The sequence below is a fragment of the Oncorhynchus nerka genome, linkage group LG17 (assembly GCF_034236695.1).
Source record: "Oncorhynchus nerka isolate Pitt River linkage group LG17, Oner_Uvic_2.0, whole genome shotgun sequence".
Taxonomy (NCBI): domain Eukaryota; kingdom Metazoa; phylum Chordata; class Actinopteri; order Salmoniformes; family Salmonidae; genus Oncorhynchus; species Oncorhynchus nerka.
The window spans coordinates 22,373,553-22,397,794 of record NC_088412.1 but is presented as its reverse complement, the minus strand read 5'-3'; the positions used below and the strand labels follow the sequence as shown (position 1 = coordinate 22,397,794).

General features: G+C 43.7%; 1 protein-coding gene across 1 annotated transcript; it reads left to right on the top strand.

Moving 5' to 3' along the window:
• Nucleotides 1-51: 51 nt before the first annotated feature.
• Nucleotides 52-3,252, top strand: LOC135561341 (uncharacterized). The gene is made up of 3 exons (XM_065002789.1): nt 52-66; nt 1,924-2,262; nt 2,458-3,252. Exons 1-3 carry the CDS (start codon nt 52-54, stop codon nt 3,250-3,252), a joined length of 1,149 nt encoding a protein of 382 aa, XP_064858861.1.
• The last annotated feature ends 20,990 nt before the right edge of the window (nt 3,253-24,242 follow it).

Genomic DNA, 24,242 nt, shown 5'->3' with positions numbered 1-24,242 from the left:
CGGCGCTGACTTTTCAGGAGGACGGTCACGTGTGCTAGCAAGGCAGAGGTCATGAGTTTGCGCCAGGTATGGACCAAATCGTGAGAAAGTGGTACTTGCTAAGCAAGCAGCGTGGCATCCTTTACACACTAATTTCTGATCCGTCATCGGTCTGATTTAAAGTTAATATCAACATCTGCCTGTCTATCTGTGGTTTGGCACTATGTCACGCTAGTTCACTGGCTCCATAGATCGTTCCCTCACTCAATGCCCAATTGCCAACAGTCCCAATAGTTTACATTTGCAGCCCTCTGCTGGAAGAAGGGTAATCTACAGCATCGTCACTGGAGAGAGGTTCACTTCATTCTGAATATATGTACAACAACATGTCGTACAGAGAATCATGTCAGCTCTTCATTGCATTTCTATCTGCAATGTTCAACAACTTTTGGCAACTGATCCTGGACCTGAATGCACTGCCCATTTAGCATCAGACCTTCATTGAATACTAATAATAAAATAACTACTTTTGTGTTCTGGGAAAAATAACAATATGATAAACATTCCTGCGCTTCAGCATCCTAAAGATTAAATTGGTGTGGTTTACACTGTCCTGCAAATGTTGGGAGAATTTTGTATATTACTGTATGTTTCATATTTAAAAAATACCCCAATTCAATAAAGCACGCTGTTTGTAACATATACAGTGCTTCCGAAAGTATTCAAACCCCTTGACTTTTTCCATATTTAGTTACGTTACAGCCTTATTATAAAAAGGATTAAATACATTTTTGTAATCAACAATCTACACACAATACCCCATAATGACAAAGTGGAATCAGGCAAAAAAATGTTTTTGCAAATTTATTTTATAAAACAACAACAACTGAAATACCTTATTTACATAAGAATTCAGACCTTTTGAGCTGAGACTCGAAATTAGCTCAGGTGCATACTGTTTCCATTGATCACCCTTGAGATGTTTCTACAACTTGATTGGAGTCCACCTGTGTTAAATTCAACTGATTAGACATGATTTGGAAAGACACACACCTGTCTATATAAGGTTCCACAGTTGACAGTGCATGTCAGAGCAAAAACCTAGCCATGAGGTTGAAGGAATTATCCGTAGAGCTCCGGGTCAGGATTGTGTCGAGACACAGATCTGGGAAAGGGTACCAAACGATGTCTGCAGCATTGAAGGTCCCCAAAAACACAGTGGCCTCCATCATTCTTAAATGGAAGAAGTTTGGAACCACCAAGACTCTTCCTACAGCTAGCCTCCTGGCCAAAAATATCAATCGGGGGAGAAGGGCCTTGTTCAGGGAGGTGACCAAGAACCCGACCGGCCACTCTGACAGAGCTCCAGAGTTCCTCTGTGGAGATGGGAGAACCTTCCAGAAGGACAGTCATATCTGCAGCACTCCACCAAGTAGACCATTATGGTAGAGAGAACAGACAGAAGCAACTCCTCAGTAAAAGGCACATGACAGCCCACTTGGAGTTTGCCAAAAGGCACCTAAAGGACTCTAAGACCATGAGAAACAAGATTTTCTGGTGTTATGAAAGCAAGATTGAACTATTTGGCCTGAATGCCAAGCGTCACGACTGGAGGAAACCTGGCACCATCCCTACACTGAAGCATGGTGGTGGCAGTGTCATGCTGTGGGAATGTTTTGTCAGCGGCAGGGACTGAGAGAATAGTCCGGATCAAGGGAAAGATGAGTGGAGCAAAGTTCAGAGAGATCCTTGAAAACCTGCTACAGACCGCTCAGGACCTCAGACTGGGGGAAAGGTTCACCTTCCAACAGGACAATAATCCTACGCACACAGCCAAGACAATGCAGGAGTGGCTTCGGGACAAGTCTCTGAATGGTCTTAAGTTTCCCAGCGAGAGCCCGGACTTGAACCCGATTGAACATCTCTGGAGAGACCTGAAAGTAGCTGTCCAACCGGACAAAGTTTGAAAGGATCTGCAGAGAAACCCTTGAACGTGCCGTCCTTGGCCAGCTCTCCCGCTATCTCTCTCAGAATGACCTTCTTGATCCAAATCAGTCAGGTTTCAAGACTAGTCATTCAACTGAGACTGCTCTTCTCTGTATCACGGAGGCGCTCCGCACTGCTAAAGCTAACTCTCTCTCCTCTGCTCTCATCCTTCTAGACCTATCGGCTGCCTTCGATACTGTGAACCATCAGATCCTCCTCTCCACCCTCTCCGAGTTGGGCATCTCCGGCGCGGCCCACGCTTGGATTGCGTCCTACCTGACAGGTCGCTCCTACCAGGTGGCGTGGTGAGAATCCGTCTCCTCACCACGTGCTCTCACCACTGGTGTCCCCCAGGGCTCTGTTCTAGGCCCTCTCCTATTCTCGCTATACACCAAGTCACTTGGCTCTGTCATAACCTCACATGGTCTCTCCTATCATTGCTATGCAGACGACACACAATTAATCTTCTCCTTTCCCCCTTCTGATGACCAGGTGGCGAATCGCATCTCTGCATGTCTGGCAGACATATCAGTGTGGATGACGGATCACCACCTCAAGCTGAACCTCGGCAAGACGGAGCTGCTCTTCCTCCCGGGGAAGGACTGCCCGTTCCATGATCTCGCCATCACGGTTGACAACTCCACTGTGTCCTCCTCCCAGAGCGCTAAGAACCTTGGCGTGATCCTGGACAACACTCTGTCGTTCTCAACTAACATCAAGGCGGTGGCCCGTTCCTGTAGGTTCATGCTCTACAACATCCGCAGAGTACGACCCTGCCTCACACAGGAAGCGGCGCAGGTCCTAATCCAGGCACTTGTCATCTCCCATCTGGATTACTGCAACTCGCTGTTGGCTGGGCTCCCTGCCTGTGCCATTAAACCCCTACAACTCATCCAGAACGCCGCAGCCCGTCTGGTGTTCAACCTTCCCAAGTTCTCTCACGTCACCCCGCTCCTCCGCTCTCTCCACTGGCTTCCAGTTGAAGCTCGCATCCGCTACAAGACCATGGTGCTTGCCTACGGAGCTGTGAGGGGAACGGCACCTCAGTACCTCCAGGCTCTGATCAGGCCCTACACCCAAACAAGGGCACTGCGTTCATCCACCTCTGGCCTGCTCGCCTCCCTACCACTGAGGAAGTACAGTTCCCGCTCAGCCCAGTCAAAACTGTTCGCTGCTCTGGCCCCCCAATGGTGGAACAAACTCCCTCACGACGCCAGGACAGCGGAGTCAATCACCACCTTCCGGAGACACCTGAAACCCCACCTCTTTAAGGAATACCTAGGATAGGATAAAGTAATCCTTCTCACCCCCCTTAAAAGATTTAGATGCACTATTGTAAAGTGGCTGCTCCACTGGATGTCATAAGGTGAATGCACCAATTTGTAAGTCGCTCTGGATAAGAGCGTCTGCTAAATGACTTAAATGTAAATGATGTAAATGAGAAACTCACCAAATATAGGTGTACCGAGCTTGTTGCGTCATACCCAAGAACACTCGTGGCTGAAATCGGTGCCAAAGGTGCTTCAACAAAGTACTGAGTAAAGGGTCTGAATACTTACAGTACCAGTCAAAAGTTTGGACACACCTACTCATTCCATGGTTTTTCTTTATTTTCACTATTATCAACATTGTAGAATAATAGTGAAGACATCAAACTATGAAATAACACATATGGAATCATGTAGTAACCAAAAAAGTGTTAAACATATCCAACATATATTTGAGATTTGAGATTCTTCAAAGTAGCCACCTTTTGCTTTGATGACAGCTTTGCACACTCTTGGCATTCTCTCAAACAACATCATGAGGTAGTCACCCGGAATGCATTTCAATTAACAGGAGTGCCTTGTTAAAAGTTAATTTGTTTTCCTTCTTAATGCGTTTGAGCCAATCAGTTATGTTGTGACAAGGTAGAGGTGGTATACAGAAGATAGCCCTATTTGGTAAAATAACAGCTCAAATAAGCAAAGAGAAATGACAGTCCATCATTACTTTAAGACATGAAGGTCAGTCAATATGAAAAGTTTCTTCAAGTGCAGTCGCAAAAACCTTCAAGCGTAATGATGAAATTGGATCTCAGGAAAGGAAGACCTAGAGTTACCTCTGCCGCAAAGGATAAGTTCATTAGTTACCAGCCTCAGAAATTGCAGCCCAAATAAATGCTTCACAGAGTTCAAGTAACAGACATATCTCAACATTAACTGTTCAGAGGAGAATCAGGCCTTCATGGTTGAATTGCTGCAAAGAAACCACTACTAAAGGACATAAAAAAAATAAGAAGATACTTGCTTGGGCCAAGAAACACAAGCAATGGACATTAGACTGGTGGAAATATGTCCTTTGGTCTAATGAGTGCAAATTTTAGATTTTAAGTTCCAACCGCCATTTCTTTGTGAGACACAGAGTAGGTAAACAGATGATCTCCACATGTGTGGTTCCCACTGTGAAGCATGGAGGAGGAGGTGTGATGGTGTGGGGGTGCTTTGCCGGTGACACTCTGCAGTGATACACCATCCCATCGGGTTTGCGCTCATTCGTTTTTCAACAGGACGATGACCCAACACACCTCCACGCTGGACAAGAAGTAGAGTGATTTGACCAAGAAATAGAGTGATGGAGTGCTGCATCAGATGACCTGGCATCCGACCTCAACTCAATTGAGATGGCTTGGGCTTGGGATGAGCAGCCAACAACTGCTCAGCATATTTTAGAACTCCTTCAAGACTCCTTCAAAAAAAAATACAGGTGAAGCTGGTTGAGAGAATACCAAGAGTGTGCAAAACTCTCATCAAGTCAAAGGGTGGCTACTTTGAAGAATCTAAGTTTAACACTTTTTTGGTTACTACATGATTCCATTTTTGTTATTCCATTGTTTTTTCATTGTTATTCTACAATGTAGAAAATAGTAAACATAAAGAAAAACCCTTGAATGAGTAAGTGTGTCCAAACATTTGACTGGTACTGTACGTAAATGTGATATTTCAGTTTCTTATTTTTAATACATACATTTTTTTGGTATATATATATATATATGTGTTTTTGCTTTGCAATTATGGGGTATTGTGTGTAGTTTGATGATTAAAACATTTTATGTAATCCATTTTAGAATAAGGCCGTAACGTAACAAAATGTGGAAAAAGTCAAAGGGTTTGAATACTTTCCAAATGCACTGTATGTCTTCTTGCTGCTTGTTGAAATATTTGCCACTTTTCTACATAGGCCTACCTGTATTCGCGCAGTGCCTTCTGGCTAGATCAGAGCTGCCATATGATGTAGTGTGGGGAGGTCTCACTATTCCCTCTCCCGTTTTTATTATTTTAATTCCCCTGATAAGTTATGCAGTCTCATCCTTAAAGTTTGCTGTCTCAGCCTGTTCTCATATACTAGACGTAACATAGTAAAAGTAAATCCGGGAGACTCAAATTAGTATATGTTACGTTCACCATGGTTATATAAGACAGAAGGTTACTTAAGGCAAAAACAGATGTATGCTGGTTGGGCGGGTAGGTGTGTAAAGTGGAAAGGCATCACGGACAACCTTAGCATTTGAGCTACTTTCAACTACTTAGCATGTAAGATAACCCTAACCTTAACCCTTTAACCTAACTCTTAACCCCTAGCCTAGCTATTGTTAGTCACCTAGCTAACGTTAGCAAATTGGAATTCGTAACATACTGTGTTGTACACATTGCAATATGTAACATATGATACGAAATGGATGATGGATGATGGACATCTACAAATTAATACCATATGAAACATCACCATTTTTAAAACCGTCACTGCTTGTATTGTTTGCATTAAATAATCATTACTATAACTAATTATTGTACTGTACAATGACAGATACATATATTTGAATTGGAGCCAAAATAATAGTGCGATTATGAAACGTCAATAACAAATCCTTCAAAATAAAAACATTAAAGAAAGATCTGGTTGATTTGACTATATATACAACACTGAATGGCATGAAAGATGGCAAAAATAACGATAATTGAAATGATAACTGGAACGAGTTGCAGATGTCTCCATGGCCTGGAGGAACAATCTCATTAGTTTGTTGTCATGACTCTCATGTGAGGATCCAAATATCAGGTTTACAATGGATCAATTTCTATCAGACCCCTCTCACCCGCAGAGGGTTTTGTGACACCTCATGCCCAGTCATAAATTGTATGCAGCAGAGGACTCTTTTTACCCTTTCATATTGGTGATTGGAATGTGAGACTTTTTGCCGCCAAAAAACTCTAATGTCCAAAAGAGAACACTGGAACAATATTCCTATCATCCAAATGTGGGGAATGATGAGAGGTGGTCTATGGAAAACTAGTCTATTTTGTGATGTCATTAAAAATGGAATAAAAATGTTCTAACAAAAATATTGTAACTTGAACAGTATACACGCTGTACAAAGATGATGCGAGTGTTTTTGTTAAGATAGGAATTAAATGTTTGTTTTCAAACGAGATCATAGTTTTGATGATACTTTGCTCCAGTAAGTAGCCACATCCGAGGGAGCTCAGAGAGCGTGTCAGCATGACGGAACGCCCCCTTTTTACCAGAGTGTATAAAGGATGAGTTGAGAATTAACATATCAGACCAGAAGGACTCAAGCTACAGCTTAGGTCTCTATTGGTTACAACCCTGAAAATCAACACGAGGTGAAGACGACAAAGTAGCCTCAATGTTACGGCTGAGTAGCTGTTCTAAGTACTGTATCTAAGAAAGTGAATTTAAGTAGGACCATCCTGTTACTCTCTTCAAACCATCGTCTACTACACTGCTCTCATCACCCCGCTGGGGATCATCGACCTGGCTGATGAGCTGTCTTCAGTGGACCACTCTTCCAGAACGAGGGAAATTAAACACCAACCTGTTAGTTCTGCTTCAGACTACAGGACAAGGCATTGAAACCACAGCCAACTAAGAAGAAGGACATTATGGCCTCTTGTGGACAGTCAGAGCCTTACACTTAAGAGCTCAGGCCCAACAGAACCCTTTCCACAAAGGCCTGGGCCCAACAGAGATAAACGACAAAGGAAGACATTCAAACACGTAAATATGTTCATGACTTCTTACTCCAAATTGGCGGCGGTTCGGGGGCAAAGTATTATGATTACTGTGAGCATAGTTCCAATTGTATTAGTGTTTTCTCTCTTTCTCCATTTTCCCCTCTCTACCCCTCTCTCTTTTGATAAACAATCTGTCATGTTGTTGTTAGTCCACTAGGAACCTGTTTCCATCGTATGAAGTTTCTAATCAATAACCTATACCATGTGTGTGTGTATCCTGTGTTATCATTTAGTTAGTTAGGAAATAAATAATAATAATAAATCAGTTTGTGTGGTACAGAATGATCAGTAAAGCTGGGGTTTGTGCAGATGCAAGAAGTACGTGACATTCAGAATTATGAGACTGATATGAGGTAATGATTAGTAAATTACTGTTGTCAATATATATAACTTATATATCATCTAGAGTTTAATTCGGGAGATGGTAACTCGTTAAACAACTTCTTCCATGGTGCCCCTGTAATGAACACAAGGGGAGACAGAGAGCTGGTTTCAAGCGCAGGGCGCAGCAGGTGTTTATTGCAAAGGACCACAGGAGGAGGCAGGTAGCTGGGCCCAGGGGCAGGCAGAAGGTCATACACGGGAGGAGGCAGGTAGCTGGGTCCAGGGGCAGGCAGAAGGTTATACACAGGGGGTCCAAAAGGGCAACAGTACAGGCAGGGAAAAGGCTAGTAACGTAGTCCGGGAGATCAGGCAATAGGGAGATAACAGGAAATCCAATAGGCTAAAGTACAGGCAGGGTACAGGCAAAAGGTGTCGTTAGTGAGGCAGACAAAAACTATCATACACGGGAGGAGTAACTCACGGGAAACCCAGCACTCTGAAAGACGTGTCACAAAACAAACAATACCTCACAGTGATGGGGTGCAAAGAACTGAACTAAATAGTGTGTGATAATGACATACAGGTGTGTGAACAGGTGATTGGAATCTGGAGAGTGAGCTGCATTCAGGGGATCTAGGTGTTTGAGAGTGTGAGCTGGAAAGTGGGCTGGAAAGTGAGCTGCATTCAGGGGATGTGAGTTGGAAGCAGATGTTACAGCCCCAAATCCTAATGAGTTGATTGTTACATGATTAATCAAACAAAACAATACTCACAACACTAAAAGATCATTCTGATTCAAATTAATATATATCCGAAGAAAAGCATGTAAAATAGTACAGTACTAGTGTGCAAAAGCCAATAAAGTTACTGGGTAGTGTTGTGTATTGACTGCGACCTGGTATTGTTGAAGGCCAGGATTGCAGTGGGCAAGAAGATTTTACCCAGAGGATCTTTTTTTTTGTTTCAGTGCTTTATCAGTCTTATTTATTAAAACACATACACACACACTCACAAAGAAGGGGCTCTCTTCTTCAAACCACTGTGCGTCTCTTATCAATACCTCTCTCTCCCTCTTGCTCAATTAATTAACATTTACTTGATAGCTACCTAACTTGTTTTGTGGGATACAGGGATGAAAAATACCACGTCTGCTGAAATAGTCAGTGAAACATTTAGGCTAACGTTAGCTATAGCATCTTGTCTTCAATAGTACTGTCACTCCATCATCACAGGCTATAGCCTACCTTGAACAATACAAAGAAGAGTAGTGAAGGGCTGATAGTTTATCAAGTCTAGCTAATGCATCATGTACCTAACTAGCTAGCTAGCTTAACATACCTTGCTTGCTCCTCAGTGAAGATGCTCTCATCTCCTCATCTGAGGTGAGAGACGATCGTTGGGACCACTCGTAAAATAATCCTTCATTAAGTGTAATTCAGATAATAGTTGCAATTTTGTTCGAAATAATGACAACTAAGTAGCTAAATAAAACAACAAGCAACATCGCTCCCGAGTGGTGCTGCATTCTTAGGCACTGCATCTCAGTGCAGGAGGTGCCACTACAGTCCCTGGTTAGAATCCAGGCTGTATCACATCGTGATTGGGAGTCACATAGTGTGGCGCACAATTGGCTCGGCGTCATTGTAGGCCGTGGTAGGCCGTCATTGTAAAATAAGAATTTGTTCTTAACTTGCTTGCCTAGTTAAATATACAAAAATGAATCTGAGAAGTCAGCTTCAACGATGGGACCACGTTTACATGCGCACCAATATCCTGTTATTATTCAGAATACTCAAGCATTCTGTTTTTGTGTTGACGCATATAAACATCATATCCCATTTACAATAACTTGAAAAGCTTGTGTCCCGGTTATGTGAAACCAGGATAAGATGCCTGGGATATGATGATCGTAGACGGGATACTGTGGCATGTGACCATCTTATCTCGCTTACTGTTTTTGTTAACAGTCTGCACAGGCTCAGAGGCACATATCATGGGTGTTTTGCAGTCTATGGGGTTGTGTTTCGAAGTTTTCATCTGATTGTCAAACAAATCACTTCAAAAAGTAGGCTACATGCGCAGTTCTTTCCACCATAATAATTCCATAATAATGTATGTTTCTTATACTCCGTACTTCACCATATAGCACAATGACTACTTTCACCCCAAATTTACACAAGTTTCTGCTTAAAATTCCCAACATTCGTTAGGCCATATTCTCATATATGCAGCTTCTCTTCTGTCAGGACATGTTGCCCCAGAAAACTGAATAAAGTAGTGCTCACCAGAAAATTGTCTTACTTACATGAATAGAATGAATGCATTAATCTAGTTAACAAGTTGTCTGTTTCGTTTACGAACCCGAGAGAGAGAACTCAATAACTCCAAAAGAGTGGTAAGATTGGAAAATGTCCAATGTCATCAGTTTGACCGATTTTAAAACCATCAGGATCCTTAGAAACTGAATTGCCACCAACCAAGTATACCTTACTCAATTGTCTAAAAGATTGAATGACAAAATCTGGATGCTATCTTGCTAAGACCTACTACTAAGGTGACAAAGGTACAAACAAGGTTCTAGTACATGATGGTAGCACATTTCTCATTAATGAGAGGCCATAGAAGTCCAAGTATGACTAAGTATGACTAAGTGAGATGAGGGGGAGAATACCAACGCGACATGGAAGGAGATTAACTTCAACAGAACTAGTGATACATTCTGTGTATAATACAGATGTGACAACTTCGTGGTTAGTTACATGTTACTGCTGTAACCACCAGAAAGATGATTGGCCACATAACGGAATGGGGTTGGGGTCTCTATGAGTCACATGGCCAAATTGTTTGTCTTTTAAGACCCCCTGATCAACCTTCTAATGCTTCTTACTGTAGCCTATGTCTCAATTTCTGTCACAGAATAGAACAGTGACATCCCACTGGGCACAGAAGTCTATTTTAGATTTACATTTGGTTGAGTTGTCATTCAACTAACATGAATTCAACATGAAATCAACAAAACATGTCACAATGGCATTCAACATGAAATCAACTAAAAATGTCACCATGACATTGGATTTAGGTTCAAAGTTGGGTGAAAAAAATATGAAATTCCCTTACGTTGATGATTTTTTGCAAATCCAATCAACATCATCACATAGAATAATTTTGTTTATATTACGTGGAAACAATGTGAAACCCGGATAAGATGCCTGGCTTTGCTAACTTTACTTGCTAACAATACATTTTTTTCCACCATGTCTCGATCATCAAAATGCCACATCTCAATTGACTCCTCTTGCCAGTAGCTATCAAAGAGAAAAAGTCAAATTCATGATAATGTTAATTTTGAGGGTTATTTTGAACATGGACTATTTAACCTTAAAGTAAACAATGCATGTGAAAAACTTTTCGAATTGCTTTATTTTCCAACCCGAGCAAAGTATGGTGTTCTGTATTAAATGTTACTGTACTGCAATTTAAAGAAAAAGTTCATTGTCCCTCTATCAGAATAATGACTTCAGTCAAACCTTGTCATCCCATCCCACTGGGAAAAAACTGGTTGAATCAATGTTGTTTCCATGTCATTTCAACAAAACAATTCTATGTGATGCCTTTGAATCAACATGGAAAACTAATTGGATTTTCAAAAAGTCATCAACATAAGGTAATTCAGTATTTTCTTCATCCAACTTTTTACCTAAATCCAATGTTGATTTAATATTGAATTCACCTTAGTTGAATGACAATCCTATGTTTCACGGAATCGTGGCTGAATGATGACATGGATATTCAGCTAGCGGGATACACGCTGCACCGGCAGGATAGAACAGCACACACCCTAAGACGAGGGGGGGCGGTCTGTGCATATTTGTAAACAACAGCTGGTGCACGAAATCTAAGGAAGTCTTTAGATTTTGCTCGCCTGAAGTAGAATATATTGTGAGAAATTGCAGGCCACACTACTTGCCTAGAGAGTTCTCAACTATACTTTTCATGGTTGTTTATTTACCACCACAAACAGATGCTGGCACTAAGACCGCACTCAGTCAGCTGTATAAGGAAATAAGCAAACAGGAAACCACTCACCCAGAAGTGGCGCTCCAAGTGGCGGGAGACTTTAATGCAGGGAAACTTAAATCAGTTCTACCAAATCTCTATCAACATGTTAAATGTGCAACCAGAGGGGGAAAAAAATTCTAGATCACCTGTACTCCACACACAGAGACACGTACAAAGCTCTCCCTCACCCTCCAAATCCGACCACAACTCTATCCTCCTGATTCCTGCTTACAAGCAAAAATTAAAGCAGGAAGCACCAGTGACTCGGTCTATAAAAAAGTAGTCAGATGAAGCAGATGCTAAACTACAGGACTGTTTTGCTATCACAGACTGGAACATATTCCGGGATTCTTCCGATGACATTGAGGAATACACCACATCAGTCACTGGCTTTATCAATAAGTGCATCGAGGACGTCGTCCCCACAGTGACTTTACGTACATACCCCAACCAGAAGCCATGGATTACAGGCAACATTCACCCTGAGCTAAAGGGTAGACCTGCCACTTTCAAGGTGCGGGACTCTATCCTGGAAGCTTACAAGAAATCCCGCTACGCCCTGCGACGAACCATCAAACAGGCAAAGCGTCAATACAGGGCTAAGATTGAATCATACTCCACTGGCTCCGACGCTCGTCGGATGTGGCAGGGCTTGCAAACTATTACAGACTACAAAGGGAAGCACAGCTGTGAGCTGCCCAGTGACACGAGCCTACCAGACGAGCTAAATCACTTCTATGCTCGCTTCGAGGCAAGTAACACTGAGGCATGCATGAGAGCATCAACTGTTCCCAGACGACTGTGTGATCACGCTCTACGCAGCCGACGTGAGTAAGACCTTTAAACAGGTCGACATACACAAGGCTGCGGGGCCAGACAGATTACCAGGACGTGTGCTCCTGGCATATGCTGACCAACTGTCTTCACTGACATTTTCAACATGTCCCTGATTGAGTCTGTAATGCCAACATGTTTCAAGCAGACCACCATAGTCACCGTGCACGAGAACACAAAGGCAACCTGCCTAAATGACCACAGACACGTAGCACTCACGTCCGTAGCCATGAAGTGCTTTGAAAAGCTGGTAATGGCTCACAACAACACCATTATCCCAGAAACCCTAGACCCACTCCAATTTGCATACCGTCCAAACAGATCCACAGATGATGCCATCTCTATTGCACTCCACACTGCCCTTTCCCACCTGGACAAAAGGAACACCTATGTGAGAATGCTATTCATTGACTACAGCTCAGCGTTCAACACCATAGTACCCTCAAAGCTCATCACTAAGCTAAGGAACCTGGGACTAAACACCTCCCTCTGCAACTGGATCCTGGACTTCCTGACGGGCTGCCCCCAGGTGGTGAGGGTAGGTAGCAACACATTTTCCACACTGATCCTCAATCCTGGAGCTCCCCAGGGGTGCGTGCTCAGTCCCCTCCTGTACTCCCTGTTCACCCACGACTACATGGCCAGGCACGACTCCAACACCATCATTAAGTTTGCAGGCGACACAACAGTGGTAGGCCTGATCACAGACAACGACGAGACAGCCTATAGGGAGGAGGTCAGAGACCTGGCCGGGTGGTGCCAGAATAACAACCTATCCCTCAACGTAACCAAGACTAAGGAGATGATTGTGGACTACAGGAAAAGGAGCGACAAGCACGCCCCCATTCTCATCGACGGGGCTGTAGTGGAGCAGGTTGAGAGCTTCAAGTTCCTTGGTGTCCACATCAATAACAAACTAGAATGGTCCAAACACACCAAGACAGTCGTGAAGAGGGCACAAGATGCTCCAAGATGGCGTAGCAGTCGGACGTGTGTTTTGTCTTGTCCCGTCCTGTATAGTGTAAATATAGTTTTTTTTCCGTATATATTTCGTACATATTTTAATCTCACTTCCCAACCACAGGCTGAATATACTCTCCTGCAACCCGCATCACCCAATGTGGTACGGATCTGCTTTTTCTATGCTTTAGAAACGGAACCCTCATCAGAAGCTAGCCGCTAACTAGCTACTAGCTAGCGGTCTTCAACGCTAACTAGGACACCAGCGCGACATCTACCCAAAGCATATCAGACTGCTTTTTCTCTACCACATCTCCGGATTCCTACCGCAAGCTCTGAAGCTTTATACCGGATCATCGTAAATAGCTAGCTGCAATCCGAGTGGCTACTCCTGGCTAACGTCTCTGTCCCAGAGCAAGCACCAGTTAGCCTGGAGCTAGCCTCGAGCTAAGCCCATCTCCCGACTACCCGAAGAGGTCCAAAAATACCTAATTTGCCAATTGGCCTGGACCCTCTACTGACCCTCTACTGCCGACACGGAGCCCCGCCGATCCATCACGACTGGTCCGCCGACATAATCGTCCGAGGGGTTTCAACAGGCTTTTCCGCTGCGACATCGCCAAAGATCCGTCTGCTGGCCAAGGCCCGCGAGCTTTCTGAATCGCTGTATCTCCAGCTCACCGCACGAAGAGGAATAAACAGACTCACCCCATCGCGACGTCCCCCAAAGGTTAACTCTCTAGCCCTCGCTATCTCCCTGCTTGCTAATTCGGCCTGCTAACGGCTAGCTTGTCAAGCTCCGGTCCGCTAACTGCTACCTTGTCTAGCTCGGGCCTACGAACTGTTAGCTTGTTAGCACAGGCCTGCTAACCGTCTGTACCACCGCGTCCCAATCACTCTCTGACCCCATTTACTTTCTATCTCTTTTTGATTTTTAATTTGTTTATACCTTCCGGAAACCTGCCTCACCCAATGTGATACGGAATCGCTATTACTTTTACTCTTATTTTTATTTTTATGACACACTCAAGAACCTCCAGACGCTAACCAGCTAACTAGCTACAAGCTAGTTAGTCATTGTTAGTTTAACAAAAAAAAACCAAAAAAAAAAAACCTGGATAACACTCGCCAGCCCAGCCCCCCTGCCCATCCACCACCGCTGCCCCCTGGACACTGATCTCTTGGCTACATAGCTGACGCACGCTGGACTGTCCATTAATCACGGTACTCCTTTCTGCTTGTTTGTCTTACCTGTCGGCCCCGTTGCCTAGTCAACGCCATTTTACCTGCTGTTTGTTGTGCTAGCGGATTAGCCTCGCCTACTGTTTTTAGCTAGCTTTCCAAATTCAACACCTGTGATTACTGTATGCCTCGCTGTATGTCTCTCTCAGATGTCAATATGCCTTGTATACTGTTGTTCAGGTTAGTTATAATTGTTTTAGTTCACAATGGAGCCCCTAGACCCACTCTGCATACCCCTGTTACCTCCTTTGTCCCACCTCCCACACATGCGGTGACCTCACCCATTACAACCAGCATGTCCAGAGATACAACCTGTCTCATCATCACCCAGTGCCTGGGCTTACCTCCGCTGTACCCGCACCCCACCATACCCCTGTCTGTGCATTATGCCCTGAATATATTCTACCATGCCCAGAAACCTGCTCCTCTTATCCTCTGCCCCCAACGCTCTAGGCGACCAGTTTTGATAGCCTTTAGCCGCACCCTCATACTACTCCTTCTCTGTTCCGCGGGTGATGTGGAGGTAAACCCAGGCCCTGCATGTCCCCAGGTACCCTCATTTGTTGACTTCTGTGATCGAAAAAGCCTTGGTTTTATGCATGTCAACATCAGAAGCCTCCTCCCTAAGTTTGTTTTACTCACTGCTTTAGCACACTCTGCTAACCCTGATGTCCTTGCCGTGTCTGAATCCTGGCTCAGGAAGGCCACCAAAAATTCAGAGATTTCCATACCCAACTATAACATCTTCCGTCAAGATAGAACTACCAAAGGGGCGGAGTTGCAGTCTACTGCAGAGATAGCCTGCAAAGTAACGTCATACTTTCCAGGTCCATACCCAAACAGTTCGAACTACTAATTTTGAAAATTACCCTCTCCAGAAATAAGTCTCTCACTGTTGCCGCCTGCTACCGGCCACCCTCAGCTCCCAGCTGTGCCCTGGACACCATTTGTGAATTGATCGCCCCCATCTAGCTTCAGAGTTTGTTCTGTTAGGTGACCTAAACTGGGATATGCTTAACACCCCGGCAGTCCTACAATGTAAGCTAGATGCCCTCAATCTCACTCAAATCATCAAGGAACCCACCAGGTACAACCCTAACTCTGTAAACAAGGGCACCCTCATAGACGTCATCCTGACCAACTGGCCCTCCAAATACACCTCCGCTGTCTTCAACCAGGATCTCAGCGATCACTGCCTCATTGCCTGTATCCGCCACGGGCCGCAGTCAAACGACCACCCCTCATCACTGTCAAACGCTCCCTAAAACACTTCTGTGAGCAGGCCTTTCTAATCGACCTGGCCGGGTATCCTGGAAGGACATTGACCTCATCCCGTCAGTTGAGGATGCCTGGTCATTCTTTAAAAGTAACTTCCTCACCATTTTAGATAAGCATGCTCCGTTCAAAAATGCAGAACCAAGAACAGATACAGCCCTTGGTTCACTCCAGACCTGACTGCCCTCGACCAGCACAAAAACATCCTGTGGCGGACTGCAATAGCATCGAATAGCCCCGTGATATGCAACTGTTCAGGAAGTCAGGAACCAATACACGCAGTCAGTCAGGAAAGCTAAGGCCAGCTTCTTCAGGCAGAAGTTTGCATCCTGTAGCTCCAACTCCAAAAGTTCTGGGACACTGTGAAGTCCATGGAGAACAAGAGTACCTCCTCCCAGCTGCCCACTGCACTGAGGCTAGGTAACACGGTCTCCACCGATAAATCCACGATTATCGAAAGCTTCAATAAGCACTTCTCAACGGCTGGCCATGCCTTCCGCCTGGCTACTCCAACCTCGGCCAACAGCTCCGCCCCCCCGCAGCTCCTCGCCCAAGCCTCTCCAGGTTCTCCTTTACCCAAATCCAGATAGCAGATGTTCTGAAAGAGCTGCAAAACCTAGACCCGTACAAATCAGCTGGGCTTGACAATCTGGACCCTCTATTTCTGAAACTATCTGCCGCCATTGTCGCAACCCCTATTACCAGCCTGTTCAACCTCTCTTTCATATCGTCTGAGATCCCCAAGGATTGGAAAGCTGCCGCAGTCATCCCCCTCTTCAAGGGGAGACACCCTGGACCCAAACTGCTATAGACCTATATCCATCCTGCCCTGCCTATCTAAGGTCTTGAAAGCCAAGTCAACAAACAGGTCACTGACCATCTCGAATCCCACCGTACCTTCTCCGCTGTGCAATCTGGTTTCCGAGCCGGTCACGGGTGCACCTCAGCCACGCTCAAGGTACTAAACGATATCATAACCGCTATCGATAAAAGACAGTACTGTGCAGCCGTCTTCATCGACCTCGCCAAGGCTTTCGACTCTGTCAATCACCATATTCTTATCGGCAGACTCAATAGCCTCGGTTTCTCGGATGACTGCCTTGCCTGGTTCACCAATTACTTTGCAGACAGAGTTCAGTGTGTCAAATCGGAGGGCATGCTGTCCGGTCCTCTGGCAGTCTCTATGGGGGTGCCACAGGGTTCAATTCTCGGGCCGACTCTTTTCTCTGTATATATCAATGATGTTGCTCTTGCTGCGGGCGATTCCCTGATCCACCTCTACGCAGACGACACCATTCTATATACTTTCGGCCCGTCATTGGACACTGTGCTATCTAACCTCCAAACGAGCTTCAATGCCATACAGCACTCCTTCCGTGGCCTCCAACTGCTCTTAAACGCGAGTAAAACCAAATGCATGCTTTTCAACCGATCGCTGCCTGCACCCGCATGCCCGACTAGCATCACCACCCTGGATGGTTCCGACCTTGAATAGACTGCAAACTCTCCTTCCAGACTCACATCAAACATCTCCAATCGAAAATCAAATCAAGAGTCGGCTTTCTATTCCGCAACAAAGCCTCCTTCACTCACGCCGCCAAGCTTACCCTAGTAAAACTGACTATCCTACCGATCCTCGATTTCGGCGATGTCATCTACAAAATGGCTTCCAACACTCTACTCAGCAAACTGGATGCAGTCTATCATAGTGCCATCCGTTTTGTCACCAAAGCACCTTATACCACCCACCACTGCGACTTGTATGCTCTAGTCGGCTGGCCCTCGCTACATATTCGTCGCCAGACCCACTGGCTCAGGTCATCTACAAGTCCATGCTAGGTAAAGCTCCGCCTTATCTCAGTTCACTGGTCACGATGGCAACACCCATCCGTAGCACACGCTCCAGCAGGTGTATCTCACTGATCATCCCTAAAGCCAACACCTCATTTGGCCGCCTTTCGTTCCAGTACTCTGCTGCCTGTGACTGGAATGAACTGCAAAAATCGCTGAAGTTGGAGACTTTTATCTCCCTCACCAACTTCAAACATCAGCTATCCGAGCAGCTAACCGATCGCTGCAGCTGTACATAGTCTATTGGTAAATAGCCCACCCATTTTCACCTACCTCATCCCCATACTGTTTTTATACTGTTTTTTTAAATTTTATTTATTTATTTATTTACTTTTCTGCTCTTTTGCACACCAATATCTCTACCTGTACATGACCATCTGATCATTTATCACCCCAGTGTTAATCTGCAAAATTGTATTATTCGCCTACCTCCTCATGCCTTTTGCACACATTGTATATAGACTGCCCATTTTTTTTCTACTGTGTTATTGACTTGTTAATTGCTTACTCCATGTGTAACTCTGTGTTGTCTGTTCACACTGCTATGCTTTATCTTGGCCAGGTCGCAGTTGCAAATGAGAACTTGTTCTCAACTAGCCTACCTGGTTAAATAAAGGTGAAATAAAAAAATTTAAAAAACAAAGCCTATTCCCCCTCAGGAAACTAAAAAGATTTGGCATGGGTCCTGAGATCCTCAAAAGGTTCTACAGCTGCAACATCGAGAGCATCCTGACCGGTTGCATCACTGCCTGGTACGGCAATTGCTCAGCCTCCGACCACAAGGCACTTCAGAGGGTAGTGCTTACGGCCCAGTACATCACTGGGCCAATGCTGCCTGCCATCCAGGACCTCTACACCAGGCGGTGTCAGAGGAAGGCCCTAAAAATTGTCAAAGACCCCAGCCACCCCAGTCATAGACTGTTCTCTCTACTACCACATGGCAAGCGGTACCGGAGTGCCAAGTCTAGGACAAAAAAGCTTCTCAACAGTTTTTACCCCCAAGCCATAAGACTCCTGAACAGGTAATCAATTGGTTACCCAGACTATTTGCATTGTGTGCCCCCCCAACACCTCTTTTACCCTGCTGCTACTCTCTGTTTATCATATATGCATAGTCACTTTAACTATACATTCATGTACATACTACCTCAATTGGGCCGACCAACCAGTGCTCCCGCACATTGGCTTTACTGGGCTATCTGCATTGTGTCCCACCACCCGCCAACCCCTCTTTTTATGCTACTGCTACTCTCTGTTCATCATATATGCATCGTCACTTTAACCATACCTACATGTACATACTACCTCAATAAGCCTGACTAACAGGTGTATAACCTTGCTACTGTTATTTTCAAATGTCTTTTTACTGTTGTTTTATTTCTTTACACACACACACAAACCTTTTTTTCGCACTATTGGTTAGAGCCTGTAAGTAAGCATTTCACTGTTGTATTCGGCGCATGTGACAAATAAACTTTGATTTGATTTGGCAACTGAAATAAATGTAAATCAAAAATAGACTTCTGTGCCCAGTGGGATGTCACTGTTTTATTCTGTGACAGAAATTGAGACATAGGCTACATGTCTTCCCCCTTATAATGTTAGTCACTCTGTTAGGTCAGGTCTCTTTTCTCGAAGAACAGGCCTGTAAAAGCTTTCTAGAGAGGAAGCTACTTTGTCATTTCACAAAGGTGAAGATTCAACAAGTCAGTCAGTGACACTCAGAATTCATGTCAGTACAAAAGGTGAGCGATGAAGATGTAGCTACTGAGATGCACAGTGGTTGTATTGGTTCTCATCTGTTGGTAACACCAAAAGATGTTGGCTGACAATGTAGTGGGACAAAAAAACATAACTTGGGAGACCCCAACCCCATTCCGTTATGTGGCCAATCATCTTTCTGGTGGTTACAGCAGTAACATGTAACTAACCACGAAGTTGTCACATCTGTATTATACACAGAATGTATCACTAGTTCTGTTGAAATGTATCTCCTATGTGAAGTTGGTATTCTCCCCTCATCTCACTTAGTCATACTTGGACTTTTCTGACCTCTCATTAATGAGAAATGTATTTGTATTTATTATGGATCTCCATTAGCTGCTGCCAAGGCAGCAGCTACTCTTCCTGGGGTCCAGCAAAATTATGGCAGTTTATACAATTTTAAAAAGATTACTATACATTCACAGATTTCACAACACACTGTGTGCCCTCAGGCCCCTACTCCACCACTACCACATATCTACAGTACTAAATCCATGTGTGTGTGTGTATAGTGTGTATGTTATCGTGTGTGTGTGTGTGTGTGTGTATGCATGTGTCTGTGCCTATGTTTGTGTTGCTTCACAGTCCCCGCTGTTCCATAAGGTTATTTTTTAGTCATTTTTAAACATTTAATTGTACTGCTTGCATCAGTTACTTGATGTGGAATATAGTTCCATTTAGTCATGGCTCTATGTAGTACTGTGCGCCTCCCATTGTCTGCTCTAGACTTGAGGACTGTGAAGAGACCTCTTGTGGCATGTCTTGTGGGGTATACATGGGTGTCCGAGCTGTGTGCCAGTTGTTAAAACAGACAGCTCAGTGCATTCAACATGTCAATACCTCTCAGAAATACAAGTAGTGAAGAAGTCAGTCTCTCCTCCACTTTGAGCCAGGAGAGATTGACATGCATATTATTAATATTAGCTCTCTGTGTGCATCCAAGGGCCATCCGTGCTGCCCTGTTCGGAACCAATTGCAATTCTCCTAAGTAATTTTTTTTGTGGCACCTGAGCACATAGAGCAGTACCTTATCATGGACATACTTTTCCCCATCTTAGCTACTGTTCTATCAATATGTTTTGACCATGACAGTTTACAATCCAGGGTTACTCCAAGCAGTTTAGTCACCTCAACTTGCTCAATTTCCACATGATTTATTACAAGATTTATTTGAGTTTTTGGGTTTAGTGAATGATTTGTCCCAAATACAATGCTTTTAGTTTTACAAATATTTAGGGCTAACTTATTCCTTGCCAACCACTCTGAAACTAACTGCAACTGTTTGTAAAGTGTTGCAGTCATTTCAGTGTTGAGTCATCTGCATACATAGACCACTCTGGCTTTACTCAAAGTCAGTGGCATGTCGTTAGTAAAGATTGAAAGGAGCAAGGGGCCTAAACAGCTGCCTGGGGAATTCCTGATTCTACCTGGATTATGTTTGAGAGGCTTCCATTAAAGAACACCCTCTGTATTCTGTTAGACAAGTAACTCTTTATCCACATTACAGCAGTGGGTGTAAAGCCATAACACATACTTTTTTCCAGCAGCAGACTATGATCAATAATGTCTAAAGCTGCACTGAAATCTAACAAGACACAATCATTTTATCATCAATTCCTCTCAGCCAATCATCAGTCATTTGTGTAAGTGCTGTACTTGTTGAGTGTCCTTCCCTGTAAGCATGCTGAAAGTCTGTTGTCAATCTGATTACTGTGAAATAGCATTGTATCTGGTCGAACACATTTTTTTCCAGAAGTTTACTAAGGGTTGGTAACAGGCTGATTAGGTGGTTATTTGAGCCAGTATAGGGGGCTTTACTATTCTTGGATAGCGTAATGACTTTAGCTTCCTTCCGGGCCTGAGGGCACACACTTTCTAGTTGGCTTAAATTGAAGATGTGGCAAATAGGAGTGGCAATATCATCTGCTATTATCCTCAGTAATTTTCCCTCCGGATTGTCCCCGGTGGCTTGTCATTGTTGATAGACAACAATCATTTTTTAACCTCTTCCACTCTGACTTTACGGAATTCAAAAGTCCAATTCTTGCCTTTCATAATTTGGTCCGATATACTTGGATGTGTAGTGTCAGCCTTTGTTGCTGGCATGTCATCCCTAAATTGGCTTATCTTGCCAATTAAAAAGTCATTAAAACTTCTTCAGGATAGGTGGGTCCCCTGCAGGACTGTTGAGCTAATGTAGGCTAATGTGATTAGCATGAGGTTCTAAGTAACCAGACCATTTCCCAGGACATAGACATATCATATATTGTCAGAAAGCTTAAATTCTTGTTAATCTAACTGCACTGTCCAATTTACAGTAGCTATTACAGTGAAAGAAAACCATGCTATTGTTTGAGGAGAGTGCACAGTTTTGAACATGAAAAGTTATTAATAAACAAGTTAGGCAGATTTGGGCAGTCTTGATACAAAATGTTGAACAGAAATACAACGGTTCATTGGATCATTGGAACTGTGACATGCTTAACACCCCTGCCATCCTACAATCTAAGCTTGATGCCCTCAATCTCACACAAATGATCAATGAACCCACCAAGTACAGCTCCAAATCCGTAAACACAGGCACTCTCATAGATAGGATCATTTTCAAAATAGCCTCCAACACTCTACTCATCAAATTGGATGCAGTCTATCACAGTGCCATCCGTTTTGTCACCAAAGCCCCATATACTATCCACCACTGCGACCTATACGCTCTTGTTGGCTGGCCCTCGCTTCATACTCGTCACCAAACCCTCTGGCTCCAAGTCTTTGCTAGGTAAAGCCCCGCCTTATCTCAGCTCACTGTTCACCATAGCAGCACTCACCCGTAGCACGTGCTCCAGCAGGTACTGTATATCTCACTGGTCACCCCCAAAGCCAATTCTTCCTTTGGCCGCCTCTCCTTCCAGTTCTCTGCTGCCAATGACTGAAACGAACTGCAAAAATCACTGAAGCTGGAGACTCTTATCTCCCTCACTAGCTTTAAGCACCAGCTGTCAGAGCAGCTCACAGATCACTGCACCTGTACATAGCCCATCTGTAAATAGCCCATCCAACTACCTCATCCCCATACTGTATGCATTTATTTATCTTGCTCCTTTGCACCCCAGTATCTCTACTTGCACATTCATCTTCTGCACATTCTACCATTCCAGTGTTTAATTGCTATATTGAAATTACTTTGCCTTACCTCCCTTATCCTACCTCATTTGCACATGCTGTATATAGACTTTTTCTACTGTATTATTGATTGTATGTTTGTTTATTCCATGTACAACTGTGTTATTGTATGTGTCGAACTGCTTTGCTTTATCTTGGCCAGGTCGCAGTTGCAAATGAGAACTTGTTCTCAACTAGCCTACCCGGTTAAATAATAATACATTTTTTTTTTAAATCAGTCTAAAACATTGCACATACACTGCTGCCGTCTAGTGGCCAAAATCTAAATTGCAACTGGGCTGGAATAATACATTATGGCCTTTCTCTTGCATTTCAAAGATGATGGTACAAAAATAAAAACATTTTTTTTTCTTTGTATTATCTTTTACCCGATCTAATGTGTTATATTCTCCTACATTCCTTTCACATTTCCACAAACTTCAAAGTGTTTCCTTTCAAATGGTACCAATAATATGCATATCCTTGCTTCAGGGCCTGAGCTACAGGCAGTTAGATTTGGGTATGTAATTTTAGATGAAAATTGAAAAAGGGGGCCGATCCTTAAGAGGTTTTTAAAGTAGTTGGCAATATCGTCTATCAAATTGGATGCAGTCTATCACAGTGCCATCCATTTTGTCACCAAAGCCCCATATACTATCCACCACTGCGAGCTATATGCTCTTGTTGGCTGGCCCTCGCTTCATACTCGTCACCAAACCCTCTGGCTCCAAGTCTTTGCTAGGTAAAGCCCCGCCTTATCTCAGCTCACTGTTCACCATAGCAGCACTCACCCGTAGAACGTGCTCCAGCAGGTACTGTATATCTCACTGCTCACCCCCAAAGTCAATTCTTCCTTTGGCCGCCTCTCCTTCCAGTTCTCTGCTGCCAATGACTGGAACGAACTGCAAAAATCACTGAAGCTGGAGACTCTTATCTCCCTCACTAGCTTTAAGCACCAGCTGTCAGAGCAGCTCACAGATCACTGCACCTGTACATAGCCCATCTGTAAATAGCCCATCCAACTACCTCATCCCCATACTGTATGTATTTATTTATCTTGCTCCTTTGCACCCCAGTATCTCTACTTGCATATTCATCTTCTGCACATTCTACCATTCCAGTGTTTAATTGCTATATTGAAATTACTTTGCCTTACCTCCCTTATCCTACCTCATTTGCACATGCTGTATATAGACTTTTTCTACTGTATTATTGATTGTATGTTTGTTTATTCCATGTACAACTGTGTTATTGTATGTGTCGAACTGCTTTGCTTTATCTTGGCCAGGTCGCAGTTGCAAATTAGAACTTGTTCTCAACTAGCCTACCCGGTTAAATAATAAAAAATAAAAATAAATAATCAGTCTAAAACATTGCCTCATACACTGCTGCCGTCTAGTGGCCAAAATCTAAATTGCAACTGGGCTGGAATAATACATTATGGCCTTTCTCTTGCATTTCAAAGATGATGGTACAAAAATATAGACACATTTTTTTTCTTCTTTGTATTATCTTTTACCCGATCTAATGTGTTATATTCTCCTACATTCCTTTCACATTTCCACAAACTTCAAAGTGTTTCCTTTCAAATGGTACCAATAATATGCATATCCTTGCTTCAGGGCCTGAGCTACAGGCAGTTAGATTTGGGTATGTAATTTTAGGTGAAAATTGAAAAAGGGGGCCGATCCTTAAGAGGTTTTTAAAGTAGTTGGCAATATCAGTGGGCTTTGT

Bases quoted from the DNA above. Each gene is read 5' to 3' on its own strand.
- LOC135561341 (XM_065002789.1), top strand. The intron at 2,263-2,457 runs GTGGCGTGGTGA...TCTGATGACCAG, and splicing joins TGACAGGTCGCTCCTACCAG to GTGGCGAATCGCATCTCTGC.